The following is a 20,416-nucleotide window of genomic DNA, read 5'->3' as shown; positions in this document are numbered from 1 at the left end:
TGGTGAACATTTCCACGTCAATAGCACCTTTAGAAATATATTTACCTAGAAAAATGGTGACATGTTCAATATTTTCCCGCTGTATCCATAATTTTATAGAAATGTTGTTTTCCAAACAAGCTCTTCGTCTTTTTTTTTTCCCCCGCATTAAACGTAGGCTAATTCTAGATTTTTCAGCTTCACATGGAAACTAGGTGCTATGATTTTATTCTAAAAATCTGTCTTAACATTTGTGTTAGTTTTGCCCAGTGTTCTAAAATACCAAATCAGCATTGCTCTGTTAATTAAAAGATAAGTTCACCTTTGGAAACTTGTTTACATATACCACCCGTTTTTAGGGTGAAACATGTAACATGTTCCCGATCCTGCAGCCTCTACCTGATCACCCTTCTAATTGTGACTGCGGGCCAGGGATCTTCTCTCCACACCCATTGGCACATATTAAAGCAAAAAAACGATCTGACCACCTGGCCGCATCATTTATTCAGATTACCATGAATGGGGGAAACTACAGTCATCATCAACCATTGCAGCTGACGGCTTATAGTTCTAATTGAACTACCAGGGTGCTGATAAGTAGTTCATTGATGCTTGCTGTCATTCAGTAACTCCCTGCTTGTATGAGGTATGGGCAGACAGCTACACTGACAGTCTACAGGAGCCTGAGATTGCACCCATGATCTGCTGATCGCAGGTACAATGCTTTACAGGTTCCTAATTTAAAAATAGCTAAAAGATGTACATTTTGGTTTTATTTTAATTTTTTTAGACAGATAAATGTATCCTTTTAAATGATCCTCAACCTCTAATAGAATAAAGGCCTTGAGGGCTGCGTTGCAGTAAATAGAACGGATCTATAGCAGTGTTTTATAAAAAAAATATCTAAACTGGAAGTGTCTTACTTAATTCTGTCTGTCTGTCTCTCTCATAGGCCAGACAACCTAAACAGGCCTTTGCATCTCAAACACTCTTGCAAAACGCTGGCAGTTTTGTTGCAGACCTTAAATGGAACCCAGCAGTAGCTTCCAATGTGGCTGTCTGTCTAAGTGATGGGAGCATCTCCGTCCTACAGGTCACAGATACCGTAAGCCTGTACGCCAGCCTGCCTGTAGCTACTGGGGTTACCTCAGGTGGGTTTTTTTTTTTTTTTTTGGTACAATTAAAGTGAATAGGTTTGTTTCTAAACATTTTTACTTCTTACAATGGGGATAGGGGGAAGAAGCTAACAAAGGGAAATATGTTGTGTGTGTGTGTTTTTGTTTATTTGTTGTTTATTTTATTTTTTTATAAATATTGGATGCTTTGAAACAGTTAGGCCCCTTTCACACTAGTGCGACTTGTCCCGCGATTTTGGACTGCAAAATCGCATGACAAGTCGTTTTCCATTATTTTCAATGAGCCCCATTCGTATCAGTGCGTTTTGAAGTCGCACCGACTTCAAAGTAGTTCCTGCACTACTTTGCCACGATTTGATTGCGTTTTGAGCCATAGCCATTGCTTTCAAAATTGTTGCAAAGTCGCGTCAAAATCCTGCCGTAAAATCGCGTTGCATAAGTGTGAAAGGGGCCTTAGCAGTATCACTGTTTAAAGTAGAAGTTCAGTCAAGCACTATACTTAAATCTACTCCCACCCCCATTCTAAGCCTATTCTATCTACCCTTTGAAGAAAAAGATCTGTATCTATATATACCTTTTTGCTGAAGGTGCTCCAGTCTAGTCACATGATTGTGTCCCAGTGCCAGGCTTCAGTGTAGAAGAGGGGCAGCCTCATATTAAGACCTGTCATCATCTAGGCTCTACAACAGTTGTTGGCAATCTCTCCTCTTCACTAAAGATGGAACTGGGCTTCTGATCCTGTGACTGGTCTGGAGTGCCCTCAGCATAGGTAAGTATACACATCTTTTCTTTACAGGGTAGATAGAATAGGCTTAGAATGGGTGTGGGAGTAGATTTAAAGCGATATTAAAGCCTTGTGGTGTTTTTTTTTTTTTAACAAACCTGTAATACTTACCTGCCCTGTGCAGTGGTTTTGCACAGAGCAGCCCGAATTCTCCTCTTCTCGGGTCCCACGCCGGCGCTCCTGTCTCCTCCCTCCTACCGAGTGCCCCCATAACAAGCAGCTTGCTCTGGGGGCACCCAAGCAGGCGTGCTCCTGACCCATGGCTCTGTGTGTCTATTGACACACGGAGCTGGGGCTCGGCCCCACCCCTCGTCTCCTGATTGGCTAACCAGCTGTGATTGACAGCAGTGGGAGCCAATGGCTTCCGCTGCTGCCCAAAGGCAATCAAGAGTGTGAGTCCCCGGAGAGGCAAGGCTCTCGTGGATATCACTGGATCGATAGGGGGCTCAGGTAAGTATTTGGGGGGGGGGGGGGTTGCTGCACACAGAAGGTTTCATACGTAAAATGCATGATGGTAAAAGACCTTGTGCCTTTAAAACAACTTTAAAGTATAATTGGTATTTAACTGAACGTCTACTTTAAATCACTTAGCTGGAATGGCTGTTAGCAAGCTTGAAATTAGCCGATTCCCTAAACTAGATTTCCAGAATAAATTGTTTTGTGTTCTAGCCCTGCTTAAATATCATTTGGAGCCAGTAAGAGCAAAGCTTTATCAATGTCTGCCCTCCATATTATCATATTTGACATGAGTACAGAAAAGAGTTCCTGTTGGTTTATGGAAATCTAAGCTTTCTGAGATTGCTGATCATTTAAAATGTCCACAGATCTGCCAATTGCTAGCTTCATTGTGGTTAAGCAGTTTAGCTTAGTGCTGGACACCCCCAGCCTTCTTAGTGATCCGAAACAGAACAGCAGCATATTCTTAAGTCATCCTTGTTCTCCCCCTTCCTCTAAACTTGGTAAATCTGTAGTTCTCTGTGGTGTACCAGAGTGTAATCCCTGTTGCCTCTTCCTCTTCCAGTCCTGTGCCAGGGCTAACAGGAAGCTATGCAAATACAGGTAGTTAAACTTAAAATAAAAAAACCTTACATGCCTCTGAAAAAGTTAAAATCTGACTTTCCACTTGTTTTATGTATACTCTGATATTTGAAACCTTCCATTTTGTTTATAGTATGTTGGAGCCCCAAAGGGAAGCAGCTGGCTGTCGGAAAACAGAATGGCACAGTGGTGCAATACCTCCCGGTAAGTGTGGCTATTCCCCGATAATAGATTGTAAATTTGCTTGGAAATCTTACCAGTTTTGCTCATAGTTATAAACTGGTAATCCCTTTACACTGAATGCTTAATCTGGTGAAACCTATACGCCATAGGAAACCCTGTGCAGTGTACCCTAAATTTTGTAACCCTTTAAAGTATAGGCCAAAACATACACTATAGGTTAAATGTAAAACATTGATCTATTGTTAGATCTACCTACTTTCATGCTCTGCAGTTCTTTTTTGACCTATCACTCCGGTTCACACTGATACCTTGCCAGAAATGCAGTAATTTCTGTGCGTTTCCCACACCGCATAGCATTCACACTGTGTTCATGCAAACTGCTGCGGATGTCAATTAGACACTCCAATAGTAGGTCGCAAAACGCAGTGCGTTTGCCTGAACCGAATTGCATGGGTATGAACACTGTATTTTGGCATCTAACTATATCTTGATTTGAGGTCAATATATAGTGGCTAGCATGCCCTCACCATATGACTGACTGTTGCCTGACATTACATGTCTATCATATTTGGATTTGGAAGGAGCACATACCTTTCATCAACCTGGCTGCTTTGCCTGTTGTATACTCCTTTTGCATGCAGTTGCTAATTCATTCATTCAAGCAAGCCTGCAACTAACAGTGCACTCGTGGCTTCTTCTCCATATGGTCTACATTAGAGGCCTTCAAACTTCCTAAGCAAAGGGCCAGTTTACTGTCCTTTTAGATTTTAGGGGAGCTGTACTGTGGCAATTAGTAGTACAAAATGTCCCAGCATCAGCAGAAATAAACCATCCCTCGTCATTGATGGAATTGTGCCCCATTGTTGGTGTCATTGGGAGGAATTGTGCTCTTCATTGGTATCACTGAATGAAATAGTGCCCCAAGGGCCAGATAAAGGCAACAAAAGGGCTGCAGTTTGGAGCCCACTGGTCTACATGAATCAATGCATACTTAGCAGTGATCATTGACACGTGTCTTTTTTTATTACCTTCTTATGAACTGTTGTGTATCTATTCTATCAGACAGTGCCCAGCAGCTATTGGCTGCATATATCATTTAAACATGTGTTGTGTCTGATGTATTTTACTAGTTTTAGCACACTGTGGTGGAGGACCTGGGATCAGCTGGTCCAGGTATGTGCACTCATTCATCCATCGTGTTTATTAGGCGGAGTGTCATCTAGACCACCTTCCCAATAGGTATTCCATCTGGTCCCCATTGCCTTGCAGGTACCTTCTAGATTTGTCTAGGGGTAGCCCATGCCCCATTCTGTAGGGAGGATTGTGTCAAATGTTTAGAAGGGGGGTTTGACGTTGCTTTATGTGGGGGGTTCTGGGTTGTAGGGGGTTGTTTGTCATCGTGGGGGAGGAAGGGGGTCAGGACTTGTGATGCTGTTCAGTTTTGTATGTCCAATATGGTAAATTCATAAAGAGGTAGCTTCTCTGTGTTTTTTTTTCCTTTTTTTTTTTTTTTTGGTCAATTGCTACTTTGTGATTACACCCACCCCTTGTGAGGCTCCCAAGACCAATATCTATTTTGAGTGTAACTTTGTGTACATTTACAGTATCAACATTAAACCTCATTTGCCACATCCCAATTAAACGTTGTATTGAGGTCAGCTTGTAGGTTGAATAGGTAAGGCTCTTCCTGTCCTGTAAGGATGTTCTTCCACTGCAAGGCTTGGTTTCATCTGCAAACGCTGGTTGTTGTGGGTTGTTTATTTTTGCACCTTCTTATAATATTTTTTAATAGTACCAATAGTTACACTAGCATTGCAGACACCCTTCTGTAAAGGCTTTTTTTTGTTTCAACCAACAGATCAACTTTAACCACTTCAGCCCCAGAAGGTTTTACCCCCTTAATGACCAGGCCATTTTTTTGCAATATGGCACTGCGTTGCTTTAACTGACAATTGTGAGGTCTTGCGATGCTGTACCCATGTAAAATTTATGTCGTCCCCCCCCCCCCCCCCAACCCCCCCCCCCCCCCCCCCCCCCCCACAAATAGAGCTTTCTTTTGGTGGTATTTGATCACCTCTGTGGTTTTTTTATTTTTTTGCGCTCAAAAAAAGAGGCGCAACATTTTTTCGAAGGCTAAACTCCTTTGTCTTGTTTGTTGTATAGGGGAGCTGTGACTTTAGCTTAGCGGCAGGAGCCAGGAAAGGAGGGGAAAGGGGGTTCACACAGATTGTACATTTTTTTTTTAAACATATTGAAAACCATGATTTTGCCTGGATTTCGTGATTCTTCACAGGACCGCTGTCGTCTGGTCAACTATAGCCTGGAAGGGACACCCCACATATTGGCCTGAACTGACAGCCACAGGGAGCTGGCAGATTACACCGCTCTCCAGGAAATGCACCACTTCAGAGCTGTTGGCTTTTACACAGCGACCAGAGTGTCATTGTTCTATTTTCTAACTTCACAGCTCCACTACACCTTCCAGTCGCTGCGCCTGTTATCTTTGTTTTTTTCTTTTTCTATATTTCAATTAGGACGTTCCCAGTCCTCTGACATATATGGCTGCATCAAATAATTATTAGTGTTCTATGTGAGGTGTATTTCTTCCTCAGCCCAGAGCAAGGTGTAACATTTTCATATACCCTAAACTGATGCTGTCAGGATGAATATGAGAGATGTCCTACAGGTTGACTGTAACCTCCTAAAAGTGTTTTAATTAGACAGTTTTCCTGTTTGGTTGGAGTTAATCACTAAAGGGGTATTAAAGGATAAGTCCAGGCAAAACCTAACTAACGCTAAACCTGCTCTGTGCCACTTTATAAACCTAATCTAACCGTGTAAATCAAAAATCGCTGTACTTGCCTATTCTGCACCCGAACTGGTCCGGTCTCCAGCAACGGAAGCTGTGTTCAGGACACATACACACACTTTTTGCTTTTATGGGATTAGATTAGGCTTAGAATGTGGCAAAGAGCAGGTTTAGCGTTAGTTAGGTTTTGCCTGAAGTTATCCTTTAAACCCAAAACCAAAAATTTATTTTATTGCAGCTTAGCAATCATTAGATGTGGTGGCTGCAGTTCTCTAATGCTTTTTTTTTTTCTCCTTCTGTTTTCACCTGGTGATGTGGCCAGCATCACACTTGAGGTATTAGAGTGCCCCCTCTCTGGATGAAGGAGCACTGGGAAGTATTTTCAGTCCGAGAGGGGAGTGTTAGCAGATTACGTACACTAGCAAATTGAAGCCATACTCCAGTTAACACTTTATAAGCAGTTACAGCGATCGTTTTTTTTTTCTTTTGGGATAAAGGTTTTACATAAAACTGATCATTGTAAGCATCCCTGTCAGTGGTAAATCATTTGTCTCATTCCCCTAACTGCAACATTTGCAAGAGATCTTGTTCTTTTGAAAAACAACATACTTACCGGCCAGATCATCAGGTGAAAATAAGGAAAATAAAGTCTAAAAAGTAAAGGAATATAGCCACCACATCTAAGAATTAGTAAGCTGCAGTATAATAAATGTATTTCTTTTGGGTTTAATATTGCTTCAAAGAAAAAAATAATAAATGCCCAGAAATGTGCATGTGGTGTTCTTCCCTGCAGGAGCCTGGAAAGCATTGCATCCATGATCAGTGTTGGGCTTCTGTAGACAAGCCCTGCAGCTTTCTACTCGTACCTGCATAAGAGGGCTATCTGCTTGAAAGCTGCAGGGCTTGTGAATGAACTACAAGAGAGCTCATCAGCGGCCTCGCACATCATTCAGAACAACAAGCCATCAGCTGTAGTGACTAACCATACTTGTAGTTCATTCATTTACAGGAAACTGTGAATGAATGATGCCACTGTGGCTGCGCTCCTTTTCAAAAAGTGACTGTAAGTGAAGGAAGCATGTTACATGTTCCACCTTAAAACTGTGATGAGCATGCAACATGTTCTAAAAGGTGAACTTAACCTTTTAACATTTGCAAGGTCTGTAAACTTATAAATTGTCATGTGGCAGACTACTGTTGCAAAGTTGTCGTTACTGTGTACGACACACTAGCTTTGCAGGAGTGAGTTGCTGAAAAAGGTTGGTTCTGTGAGTCCCACTGGTATTACTTGGGGCTCTGAATCTGAACTTGCTCAACTGATTTCAACTTTTCAGACTTCCCAATACTTTTCTTTTTCAGTATTTAATAGGTTCACCACTATTGCCACCTAATAAATTCATCTATGTTGGACTATTTATCTATGTCTAGTCTATATGGTTGCAGTTTTTCTGGTTGAATATATTTTTCTTGCCTATTCATGTTTAATAATATAATTTTTTTTTTTTCAAAAAAATCTATACTTTAGTTTGTAGGAGACTCGCCCTGTTGAGGTGTCAAGCTTTGCTTGTTTAGTTGCTTATTACTTCTATCTTTTCATTCTGTACTAATGGAGGTAATGTTCTCTTTCAGAATCTCCAAGAAAAGAAAGTTATTCCCTGTCCATCCTTTTATGACTCGGATAATCCAGTTAAAGGTATACAGGATTCCGCTCTTGTTGTTATTGATGATCTGGGCATTCCTTTACAGTAGAATAGAAATGTGAAGCATTAGAAAGTAGTCTAGGTTCACACATATGCAGTTGGGGAAATGCGCAAGGATTTCTGCATGTTTTCCCGCACTGCATTGCAATAGCACTGTTTGTGATCAGCTGCGGGTGTCAATACAAAGTTAGCGACACCCCAAAAGGATCACAAATGCAGCGTGGTTTCCCTCACTGGATTTCATGGTACAAAACCATGTGATGCAGTTGTGGAACGGCTCCAAAAAAGGGAGCCTGTGCTTTTTTTTTTTTTTTTTTTGTGTGCATACATGCGATTTAAGCCCATTCAGCCTCGGTTTACACACATGCAGTGCAAGAAATGCTGCGATCCCTCCGCGTTTCCTGCACTGCATTGAAGTCCTATTGTGTTTAAGACGCTGCAGGTGTTAAAAAGTTGACAATACCCCCAAAAGGATTGAAACAAAGTTTGGTTTGCCCGCACTGGATCACATAATACAAAACAACCATGCGATGCGGTTGTGGTGTGGCTCCAAAAAAAGGGTACCTGCACTTTTTTGGGTGGGATGCTGTGCGATTTGAGCCTTCAAAATGAATGGGCTTAAATCGCACCACACTGAATCACATGTGAATTGCACAGGACTGTGGTGCGGTTCCTGTGCAATTTCACATGCGGGTTATAGTATAAACCAGGGCTCAGTGACTATGGAATAATCCATTGATACACCATGCTTCTACAAAGAACAATATTGTTGTTTGTCATACAGACTTGTGTATGAAATTGGCGCTCCATGGTTCCTTGCTGCCTGCAAGCAGTGATTCCTGTACTGACTCTCCTGCTGAAACTCCTCTCAGCACCTCTGTAGTTCTGAAGTCAGGCTGTGTGAAATGTGACACAGCAGTGCCTATCAACCGAACATAGAGAATATGTGTCACAGAATTCAAAGTTTCAAGTAAGTTTACAAACATCTTTCAGAGTGATAGGAGTAGGCTAAAAATTAATTAAAATGCAATAAGGAAACGGATATATGATTTTACATTTTGATCATATATACCCTTTTAACTTGATAAAGTTGGTATAGAAAAGAATCGCCCCTCTTTAAAAATAATCCCATTTTGTTGCTTTGCGGCCTGAAACAAAGTTTTTGTTTTATCCAGATCTACTTACTCAGTGCAACCTATACCATCCAAGTGTAAGATATAACACCAACATATCAAAAACAGAATCACTGAGTTGGAAAAAGGATCACCCCCCCCCCCCCCTTGTGTCAGTATTTTGTTGAACCACCTTTTTGCTTTAATTACAGCGTTTAGTCTGTTGAGATATGCCTCTACTAAATTTGCATATCTAGACTTCGCAATATTTGCCCACTCTTCTTTGCAGAACTGCTCAAGTTCAGATAAATTTGATGGTGACTGTAACGTATCAACTGGCACCCTGACTGGGTACCTCTGTTGACTGATGCTCCTAGTGCTTCCCGAGGGCTCCAAGCACTCCTTCAGACACCATAACCATCGCAGACCCCAGGAACCGCCGCAACTTGGTTGGGGTCTCGCTGTCTCCTACCCACCATCTGGACAAGGCTTCAGATTCCAGTGGATGAACCCTTCTTTTCCCAGAGAGTGAAGTAGGAACAGGAACAAGCTCTTACAAGAGCTTAGTGATTATCCAAGGGAGTATGAAGAGCATAAAAATCCCTTGTAGCAGATTCCCCAAATAATAGACAGGACTCTAGATTGAGGGTGAAGTAGAACTGAAGGTTTAATGGTACAGCTGCTCTTTTATACAGTTTCCCCGCACAAGGCTACCACCCAGGTGGACCTTGTGGGGTACAGGACATGAAATTCACAATCACAATTTTACACTCAGTCACTCCCATACAGTGTACACAATCCCTCCCCTCTGCCTGATTACATTATTATATGCAGATGAAATTGTATACAGAAATATATTTACCCTGAACTAATTATCTAGCCACCTGGACAGAACAATGTGAGGTCATTAACATTTAACAATGAAACAAACAGACTTAACACAATCCACATCCCACCTCAATAGATAGACAATAGGACAAGACTGCCAATGACAGTCTGTCCGTCTCCTACATTGAAGTACATGGAATACACATCTTTATATTGCTATGATTATTTAGGTGTCACAGACTTCATTGCAACAGGCTATAGGTCTCAGTGTAAAGTGGGATTAAATCTTCATATTTCTTGAGAGATATTGTTAAGGGGCACTGAGAAAATGGTTTGGATAACTTAAAATGGGAGTAACATTTAAGTATCTGTCTTTCACTCCCAATGACGGTGCGTACCGTCACATATATCCCCCCAAAGATAGACTAACCAGGTACCAGACCTCCAATCGGTTTGTGCCTGAGTTAGTCGGGTAACAAGTTCCAACGAGTCAATCCATCATGGCAGCTTCCTTGACAAAGTTCCACAAAGTTTGTAAGTTTGTCCTGGCAGGTTATGTTTAAATTACATTTTTTTTTTTTTTTTTTTTCTGACATGTTAGTGTTATATCTTTCAACTTGGAGGTTATTAGTTGCACTAAGAAAATACAGCTTGATAAAACAAAAACAGTGTCTGTCTTCATTACGTTGCAAGAAAATGTGATGTTTTTAAGGGGGGAGGGGTGGTGGTGGCAATTCTTTTCTATACCCACTGTAGCGAATACATCTAAAACTCAATTTGCTAAATGAAGGCAAAGATTTGTGTATGTTAAGGAAACACATTATGAGTTACTGCAATGTTTCTCTTAAAGCTGAGCTCTGTAAAAGTGAAAAATCTAGAGAGCTGGGGGAGCAGCTTTACTTAACCAATCCTCTGCTCCTGCAGACTCCTCTGCACTTCTAGACTGATTCCTACAGCCTTCTTCCCTGCACTCTGGCTGGAGGGGTTTTACTAATCTCAGTGTAGAGCTTTAAAGTGTATATAAGTGTGCTACTGCAATGTGATTCATGTGTGCATGAGTGACGTTGCCTCGGCCTACCCATTAAAGGGGTTGAAGATATGAAACATGGAAGGCATACAGTTCATAGATGGAAGTCGCCCGTGACAGCGCACCCTGGAGGGCTCCGTCTGTAGGTAAGTTTGTCACAATCTACTAGTATGCAGTGCATACTAGGGATCAACCGATTATCGACAAAGCCGATATATCGGGGGCCAATATGCAATTTTCTTACTGTCTGGCGTCCGATTTAAAAAAAATTACAGCATTCAAAACAGCCAAACTTTGAATGCTTTTAAGTGCAGAGGAGGGGTTTGGGGTCTTTTAGACCCCCAGTTCCCTCCACAAAAGTACCTGTCAAAAACAAAAAAATATATATATTTTTTTTAATGTACAAAAATATTGAGGTTGTACATGTAGTGTACTGTGTAAACAGTCTAGTTCTTTATATGTTTATACTTGCTATGTGTTTGTATCTTAGTGCTGGATGTTCTATGGATCAGCACATATGTGTTTGCAGTGGTATATGCAGCTGCGGATGGCTCTGTGGAAACATCTCCTCAGCTTGTGATGGTCTTGCTTCCGGTATGTCACTTTAATTGTATCTATTATGTTGCATAACTACAGATTTTGTATTCAAGACATGCTTTATATCTAATACCATTTATGTTCACCCTGCATGTTGAGAACAATAATTCTGTAGGTGATCTTGCATTCATATTAGAGTATTTGAATTTACTGCAGCATCTAGGTGCATGCACAGCGTGGGGCCTGCATACTTTATTTGTTTCCATCCAGAGTGCATTGGAGCACTGTAATTTGCAAAATGAACACTTTCACTTGGTTGTTGGTGCTTAGCCCTGCCTCTTCCAGATCCTGTAACTGACAATTGGCATTCAGGTGTAAGAGGCGGTAGGGCCATCATTGTCCATATAAGAGCACAGGGGTTTTGTTGTTTCCATGTTCACCCTAGATGGAAACTGAGGAAATGTGCAGGAGTCACTGAGCGCAATCAATTCAGAAAGCAAAAAGTAAGTATTTAAGGTTTGGATTCCTGGGAGTTGATGCCAAAGCTCACTGATTATTATATAATTTTGTACACTAACAATAAAGTAAAGCCATTGGATTAGCCAAGCTAATAACCTTTTCTGATATTGATATCAACAATAGCTGCCACTGTAACAATATGCTTTGAAGTTGAACTTTTATTTTGGTTGAGCAAATGCCAATTTTTAATGCAGAAAAAGGAAGACAAACGAGGGGAGCGCTTCCTGAATTTTACAGAGATCTGTTACTGCAGTGTCAACAATGAAAGACAACATCATTTCTTTATGAATTACATGGAGGATTGGTAAGTTGCACTTGCAGACTCCAATTTTTCAAGCTGAATATTCTGTTGGTTGTCATTTTAGCATTGGTGAAACTTCGTGATCTGCTTGATATTTGCATTAATTTCCCAAGTTGCATAGGAATTAACATTCAAACAATAACTTTGCTTGTAAATTGACAGCTTTCATATAATCATAGGTGTCCATATCTCACACTACTGACAGTACCGTAAACCTGAAACAGCTGTACTTTCTTGGCTGTGTGATGACCTTTTGGCATTCCTTCTCTGTTAAAACACCTAGGGCGCAAACACAGATGGTTTCCTTCTCATGTCAGGTGAGGTATGTGATTTGGGAGAAATTCGTGGTGAAGATCGGGACTCTTCTCAGGAAGAGGTTACGGGTTCTGGCCTCTATCGGGCATAGGGAACCATAGGGTTTTTGTTTTGTTTTTTGGCGTTTGCATTTAGAACAAATTTAAAATTTACTCCTATGGTCGCTGCGTTTGGGTCCTGGCATCCAGCTTAACCACCCCAAATCTTTTTCCGTGCATCCTCATTTGCATAAAGATGATATATGCTGATTAGACTCACCCAGAGAAGATTCTTTTGACCTCCTAAGTGGTTTACTCAGCAGTACCCCCATGTAGGTGGAGTTCCCATGCTGTGGACCTGGATGTTGCCTACCTGAACAATGCTCTCATGGTCCCGGTGGATCTAGTTCCAAGTTTAATGATGCTGTGGATAAGAGATTTGAGCCTGTCTTTTAATTGGTAGTAAACCGCCGTAAAAGCAAAAAACAAAAAAAATCCCTTGCAAATATGCAATGTCCTAATGTGCTAGTATGCTTTGCATACTAGCACATAAGAGTCTTGCCTTAAAACAAAGTCTTCAAGTGATGCGATGTCACCGCTGAGAGGGCTTCCATCTTCACCCAGTCTTTCAGGTTCACGACCTCTGTCTAAATGAATGACCAGGGGCACGATGACGTCTCTCCCGCGCATGTACGCGGGAGTCGCCATTTATGGCACGGGCTCTGAAGGTTTCTTGCGAGTGCAAAAATTCAGAATTGAGTCCATCTGGTCGGTGATTGCTTCACTCCAGCAGGGGAACATCCTGGTGTCAGTGAGTATCAAGGTTGCCTAGCTGCACATCCCTGTTTTTTCAGCCTCCCTAGTGGTTTCTGTGGTTTACTGTTGAGGATCGTCACCAGTTTGGGGCGCTGCCATCTGGCATTTCCACTACTCCCAGAGCAGTGGAAGAGATCCAGCACATGTGTGGTAGTGGCTGTTCTTTATTGCCACTACCATGCATGTTCGGGATGTTGCTACAAAATATCCAAGAACACAACGGCAAGATCCTACGCATGCATGGTAGTAAAATTGCAGACCAGGCCACTACTGCATATGCATGTGACCTCATTGGCATATTGTGTTGTCAGAAATGTGCTGGTGAGACTCCTAACCTGTATTGCATCATGTGAATCTCATGTTTTCTAGAGGAGGATTCAGTTGTCGTTAAATCTAATTGCCATGTACAGTTTGTATTCATTGGCACATAGAGATGAACATTTCTTAATCCTACATCATAGAGCACAGAGGACTCTGATTTTCATGCTATGTTCAGTGTATATAAACAGGTGGGGGGTACTGCGCTTCTGGGTTGGTAAATAATAATATATAAATAAATAAACTGTATCTGGTGTGTGTGCCTGTCACAATAAATATAGAAGGGAACTAAACCATATAAGATAAATCCATATTCATAATAAACAATTTTAAAATATTAGTGCAATACTCTAAAAAAACCACTTAATGTGCTGATGATGCTCTAGTGACAAATAAAGTGCTCAGGTGCATATATATAAATCAAAGTGTCCTCTGTGCTTCACAGAAAATATATAACGGTCTGAGTGAAATAAAGTCCAAATAATTAAGGTAAGTGTTCAGGTGGGTAAATAATTATAAATATCTCAATAACCGACTTATCTATATCTGAGTCGGTTATTGAGATATTTATAATTATTTAATGAATTTATCGTTATCTGTGATCCAGTGTTTTATATTATTAATAATTTTCGGGGTTTACTAATTTAATTGCATTTTAAACATTAGAAGCTTTAGATAACATGTTATTATGTTTTATCATTGACTATGCAGTAATGGAAATATGTGCTCCACTCCCGGGACATAGTCCTCCGTAAACAATCCCAATAGATGTTTTTAGATTTTTCAGCATCCTATTGTCAATTCGATTGCCATTTTTCAATTCACACACTCATTTGTAATTTAGTATATACGGACTAAATGTATAAAGTTATTAACCTACTCCGGGAGCCCGGAGCGGGCTTCTATATCATGGCGGAATCGGCATATCCGGTTCTCGGTGAATGAACACAATACCCATATCCAAAATGGCGATTAGAATACATCCGGCCTTAACAGTATAAATGAGCGTCACATACGGCCAATAGCAACCCCTGAAGAAGCCACGTGACGCGGAAGTGGCGTAACGCGTAGGGACGTTCGGACCGGAAGTGACGCACATTGCGGAAGTGAGGACTGCGATCCCACTCCGACGCTATCCTTTTGCGCTTTGTTTACTCAACAAATGTGAGTGGTTTTAACTATATTTTAATAAAGTACCCGTTACCCATACATACTTGCACTATCTTGAGTATTTTGCTTTGAGATCCATTGTGACCGCTGGGAATCTGGAGAGGGAGAGGGAGCCAAGTCACCCGCAGCAGCCCAGATATCTGACCCCAGTGGAGCACGTTATAAGATTGGAGAGGAGCCCCCTGGATTATTGATAAGGCTTTTACCCTTAGTCTTTAAGGTGAGCGGCTAGAACACCTAGAGGGGATAAGGAGAAGCACCCCACCACCTTTAGCACGGTGTTTGGTGAAGGAGTAGCACCTGTGGACATATTTTACCCACCTGAACACTTACCTTAATTATTTGGACTTTATTTCACTCAGACCGTTATATATTTTCTGTGAAGCACAGAGGACACTTTGATTTATATATATATATGCACCTGAGCACTTTATTTGTCACTAGAGCATCATCAGCACATTAAGTGGTTTTTTAGAGTATTGCACTAATATTTTAAAATTGTTTATTATGAATATGGATTTATCTTATATGGTTTAGTTCCCTTCTTTATTTATTGTGACAGGCACACACACCAGATACAGTTTATTTAATTATTTATTTATATATTATTATTTACCAACCCAGAAGCGCAGTACCCCCCACCTGTTTATATATCTGACACTGTTTGGTTATCAGTTCCGGTACTAGCAGCATCTGGGATCTCCTTTTACCCCTTTCAATCACTCTTTTTAGACAGCGCAGGACTCGCCACACCATTCCCTATGTTCAGTGTATGCTGCCACTGCTAGGTGAATGAACACTGGCCCAAAAAAGGCAGGAATCCCCAGCAGGCATTATCCCTCCCAGCACAGCTAAGTCTTTTTTTTTTTTTTTTTTTTTATAACTGGGGTCCTTAACTGATAATGTATCTCTGTGCATCTCTCTGATCTCACCCATGGACTTTGTTCCTGTAAATTCCAGTCTGTTCCAAAGCCAAACACTATGGTTGCACTGCAGGCCAGGAGTGGCTGTCCCTGTACCCCACATGCAAGAGCAGGGACCTATAGTGTTTGCCAGACCCCAGGGGGCAGTGATCTATGGGGTGCAGTGAATCCTCTGATCTAGCTGGCAGGATGCTCTACAGGTCTAGGGCAGAGATCCTCATTGAAGGGGCTATGCCTGGGCAGGGATTGCCGCTTTTTCTGTTGGCCATCATCTATTCATCAAAAGGTGGTAGCATAATCCAAGTAATCATGAATATTCGAGTCCTCTGTGCCCTGTAATGCACTCCAATGATGTAAATGATTTTACAGGTAAATGAAAAAATGTAATTTCTAATTTACTTGTCCGTAAAAAAGTGATCTGATAACATTACTTTATCTCTCACTTAGGGAGGTCCTTCTCGGAGCTTCTGCAGCTTCCATAGAAGTCAGTGTAATTGCCAAGCTACCTGACCAGGTATTTTTTATTGATTTATTTTTAAAGTAAAGATTATGTTTTATATTTTCAGATTTAATGCGAGAATTCAAATTGCGATAATTAAATATTGGACAAATTGCCAAATAAAGGCAGACATCAAACTTTATAAATGAAAAACCACATGTAAATTGGGGGAGGAAGTGATAGATGAGCTAGTGTTTACTATGTTGTAAAAGTGAGGGATAATTGTTTCCATTCTAGATATTAATTTTTAGAGTCAATACTTATGAGTGACATCCATGTTGGTTTCAGGCTAACTGCATGATAAAGGAGGGGTATAAAGAGAAGGGTATTTTGGTTTAACCGCTTGCCGACCGCCGCACGACTATGTACTGCGGCGGTCAGCCCCTCACAGGCAGAGTGACGTATCGGTACGTCACTAGCCTGGGAGGGTCTGGGGAGCGAGCGCGCGCCGCCCCTGCGTGGTCACGGACCCCCCCCCCCGCGCGTGTGGCCGGCGGACCCGATGTCCGCCGGCCACTCTGCGTGCGATCGGCGGGGGAGAGGGAGAAAGTCAGGCAGCTTGTGTAAACAAGCTGCCTGTCATTCTCCTCGGTGTAAAGACATTGATCACGCGGATCTACTATGTAGATCCGTTGATCAGTGTCCTTACAGCTCAAGCCACATCCAATCACAGTAGAAAGCACGCCCCTAGGGACACACACAGCCCCTCCCTCCCAAATAAAGTTAACCCCTTCACTACCAGTGTATTTTTACAGTAACAGTGCATATGTATAGCACTGATTACTGTAGAACTGTCACTGGTAACCCCAAAAGTGTCAAAAATGTCAGTCAAGGGTCCGATCTGTCCGCCCCAATGTCGCAGTACCGCAAAAAAAATCGCAGATCGCCGCCATTACACGTTAAAAAAAAAAACAACAAAAATCTTTCCCTTTGTTAGTAAACGCGATAACTTTTGCGCAAACCAATCAAAATACGCTTTTTGCGTTTTTTTTTTTTTACCAAACATAGGTAGCATAAAACAAATTGGCCGAAAATGTTAAAAAATTTTGATTTTTACATTTTTTTTGGGGGGAATTTCATATAAAAAAATGTGAAAAATATTGCTATTTTTGCAAAATTGATGCTCTTTTTTTGTTTATAGCGCATGATCAAAAAATCGCACAGGTGATCAAATACCACCAAAAGAAAGCTCTGTTTGTAGGAAAAAAAGGACGCCAAATTCGTTTAGGTACAGCGTTGCACGACCGCGCAATTGTCCGTTAAAGTCACGCAGTGCCGAATCGCAAAATACCCCCTGGTCGTTTAGCAGCCAAATCCTCCGGGGCTTAAGTGGTTAAATAGGGGCGGTAGGAGGGGTTGTTAAAAAATGGGGGGAGAAAAAAGCCAACAGTAATTGCGATGAAGGGGTAAGAAGGTGTTCGGGGATTAAGGCCTGGTTCACACCTATGCGTTTGTTGGTGCTTTTTGCAGAAACCCGCTATGGTTTTTTTAACATGGTTTCCTATAGGACACGTTCACATCAATGCCTTTTTCAACCGCTGTGTTTTTGGAAAGGGTTGGAGACTTTTTAAACGCAAAACAGTGCTTCTTTTTTTTTAATAGACGTCAATGGAGAAGCTGTGAAAAGCATGTAGTTTGTTTTTGCAGCATTTTTGCACCAATTTACGTTTATTTTTATTCTACCCAACATCAAATTGGCCCAAAAAAAAACTTAAAAAACCATAAACACATAATGCACTGCAGAAATGGATCAAAAGCAAACTGCATAGGCATAAACCGAGCCTAAGGGGATCGGCGGATAGTGGGCCAGGCATCCCCACCAGTGGCCCACCAAGTAGGAATCCAGAAGTGCTGGCTGCCCTTACCTAGCAGGTGGGGGGAAGTTTGGTTGAAGGGTGGAAGATAATGTTTCACCAAGAAGGGCTTTTCGAATATCCATATCTGAGGGACTCTGTTCCTAAAGTGGTTCTAAAGACTGAAGGTTTTTTACTTAAATGCATTTTTACATGAAGGTAAAAAACCTTCTGTGTGCAGCCCCACCCCCCCCCCCCCCCCCAATATTTACCCTATATTTTAAATCTTGATCCAGCAATGTGCACAAGAACAGCTGCTCTCCCGGCTTTCTCCCTCCTAATTGGCACAGCAGCGGGAGCCTTGGACACACAGAGGGGGGCTTGGGAGCGAGCAAGCATGAGTGCCTCAATTGCAAGCTCTCAGTAGTGTGTGGGGGGGGGGGGGTGCTGACGGGGGACCTGAGTGATCGGGGCTGCTCTGTCAACCATTGCACAGAGCAGGAAAGTATAATATGTTTGTTTTTTCAAAAATGATTTAGTAGCACTTTAAATCCTGTGAATAGGAGAGAGGGGTACATTCATGCTATAGTGATTACAGCTTTGGTATGGGAATGAAAGCAATGTGTACTTGGGAATTGCCTATACTAATAGTAGATCTGCCTATGGGTATGATTGCATTAGCCTTGTCAGCAGATTGCTAATACCAGCATTATCTACATTGTCCACATGCCCGGTTTCATTTATTTTTATATGAATGTTGAAAAATTCTGGACATTTTAGGGATAAGTTGTGTCCTTGTGTTTTTTTTTTTTTTTTTTGGTTCTAAGAATTTTATTGGTTTAAAAACAATACAGAACAAATAAGGAATAAACAAGAACAGTGGCACAATCCGGTTTTACAATAATGCAGTGAAACGAGAGGGATCAACTGTTTTAATTGTTTTTATGTGTGGGGGTTATTCAGCGACTGCTGCTTTAGGTATTATTTGGTAAGATAGTTACAGAAGTGATGTGAACTGGCTGCGAGGAGATCCAGTGCATGGAGACATTGTTTACATTGTAACTGAATGTCCTCAGCCTTGCTTTTGGATTATACCACATGTGGCTTGCTTGAATGTTGTGGAGCTGGCCTAGATGTGACCTTTGGCCAATGGGTACTGTGTGGGGCACTTTCCAGACTAATTTCTGGCTGTTAGCTGCATAGCGCTTTCTGGGTCCAGAGGCGTTGGCGTTGGCATTGCCTTTGCGCTTGTCCTTTCTGTGAATCTTCACTTTTTTGAGCAGGCTGACCAGACCAAGCATTTGAAGGTCCCTCATTTTTTTTGGTTGCTGGTTGCCAGTATTCCCTGTTTCCCGATGGCATTGGCAGGTAATCACAGGAGAAAAGAACCGCTCCGGTGAGGGGGTATTTCCAGACACATCCAACACAGGTGCAGGCAAGGATCCGCAGTCCTGACAGCAGCAACAGAGAAATACAAAAAGCTGCACAACTGGTTGAAAATGCAAAAATGTTAAAATCCAAATTTATTGAAATCCAAAAGATAAAACCATCCAAAGTGTGACCACCACAGTCGGAGACATGGGAAAAGCACGGCAGTTGACGCGTTTCACAGAGTCTTCCGCTTGGTTACGACTAAGCGGAAGACTCCGTGAAACGCGTCAACCGCCGTGCTTTTCCCATGTCTCCGACTGTGGTGGTCACACTTTGGATGGTTTTATCTTTTGGATTTCAATAAATTTGGATTTTAACTTTTTTGCATTTTCAACCAGTTGTGCGGCTTTTTGTATTTCTCTATTGCTCCTGATGGCATTGCCTTGGAAGGAGTAAACACCGTCGGACTGAGCTCTAACATCCTGAGATCAGTGGAGCGTCATATGTGTACACTGTACGCTTTTTTCCATGTTCTACAACGTTGAGGAAGCATCTCCTCACTGATGCTCCTGCTGCAAAGAACCATGTGGAACTTGAGTCACCAATCTGTTCATGCTGTGCCATGACTGCATCATGTCTGATTCTAGACCTGGAGGACAATTTGCTCTACTGGGTGCCCCCTAACCCACAGTCATGGTTTCCTCTGTTGCTAGAGACTCTTCCCCCTTCAGAGTCCTCCCTAGTTCTTTTGGGTGTGGCTTGGTTCTTTGCTGTTTTGGCTGAGGTTTTAACCATGGCCTTGCAAGGCTTCATGACCCGAATTAGCTAGTTGTTTGGAGACTCTTGATTGTAGAGGCCACAAGTGTGCTCCCACGCCCTCTCCAGCAGATTTTGTAATTGGGTTGCCTTCAACCTTACACAAGGCATCTCCTGTAGCCCAGGAGACTGCCTGCAGTTTATCTCTCCTGCTCCCTTATGTGCACAGCTGCATGAGACCCATTTCTGTAGAAAGATGAGCTCCCAATACTATGATTGGAGCCAGTCAGATGCCTTCCACATTGAATGATCTCTGTGACAGCCAATTTACAGAGATCATTCAATGTAACATTAGTAAACAATAACAAAAGTAACACCATAGCAGTCTTATCTCTTCCCTGACAGACAGCATCTGTGAGGGAGAGGCTTCAGCTGACATAGTGTGTTTGTGTGCACAGGGAATTAGTTAACTCTTTCTAAACCAGGGAATGCCCTTATTTTCCTAGTTAACCCATTCATTTCTG

At 41.8% G+C, this 20,416-nt stretch overlaps 1 protein-coding gene across 2 annotated transcripts in view; it reads left to right on the top strand.

Annotated features, from left to right (window-relative positions):
- NUP214 (nucleoporin 214) overlaps positions 1 to 20,416 on the top strand; it is a 265,238-nt gene that overhangs the window by 11,330 nt on the left and 233,492 nt on the right. For both annotated transcript variants that reach the window (XM_082258635.1, XM_082258634.1), the window contains exons 4-9: positions 932 to 1,130; positions 3,071 to 3,141; positions 7,559 to 7,622; positions 11,087 to 11,190; positions 11,847 to 11,956; positions 15,921 to 15,987. In XM_082258635.1, the coding sequence (XP_082114761.1) occupies positions 932 to 1,130; positions 3,071 to 3,141; positions 7,559 to 7,622; positions 11,087 to 11,190; positions 11,847 to 11,956; positions 15,921 to 15,987 (615 nt within the window). The remainder of the gene's footprint in view (positions 1 to 931; positions 1,131 to 3,070; positions 3,142 to 7,558; positions 7,623 to 11,086; positions 11,191 to 11,846; positions 11,957 to 15,920; positions 15,988 to 20,416) is intronic.

The sequence above is a fragment of the Pelophylax lessonae genome (assembly GCF_965119305.1).
Source record: "Pelophylax lessonae genome assembly, chromosome: 5".
Taxonomy (NCBI): Eukaryota; Metazoa; Chordata; class Amphibia; order Anura; family Ranidae; genus Pelophylax; species Pelophylax lessonae.
The sequence above is the reverse complement of the archived record's forward strand: the minus strand, read 5'-3'. Positions and strand labels throughout refer to the sequence as shown.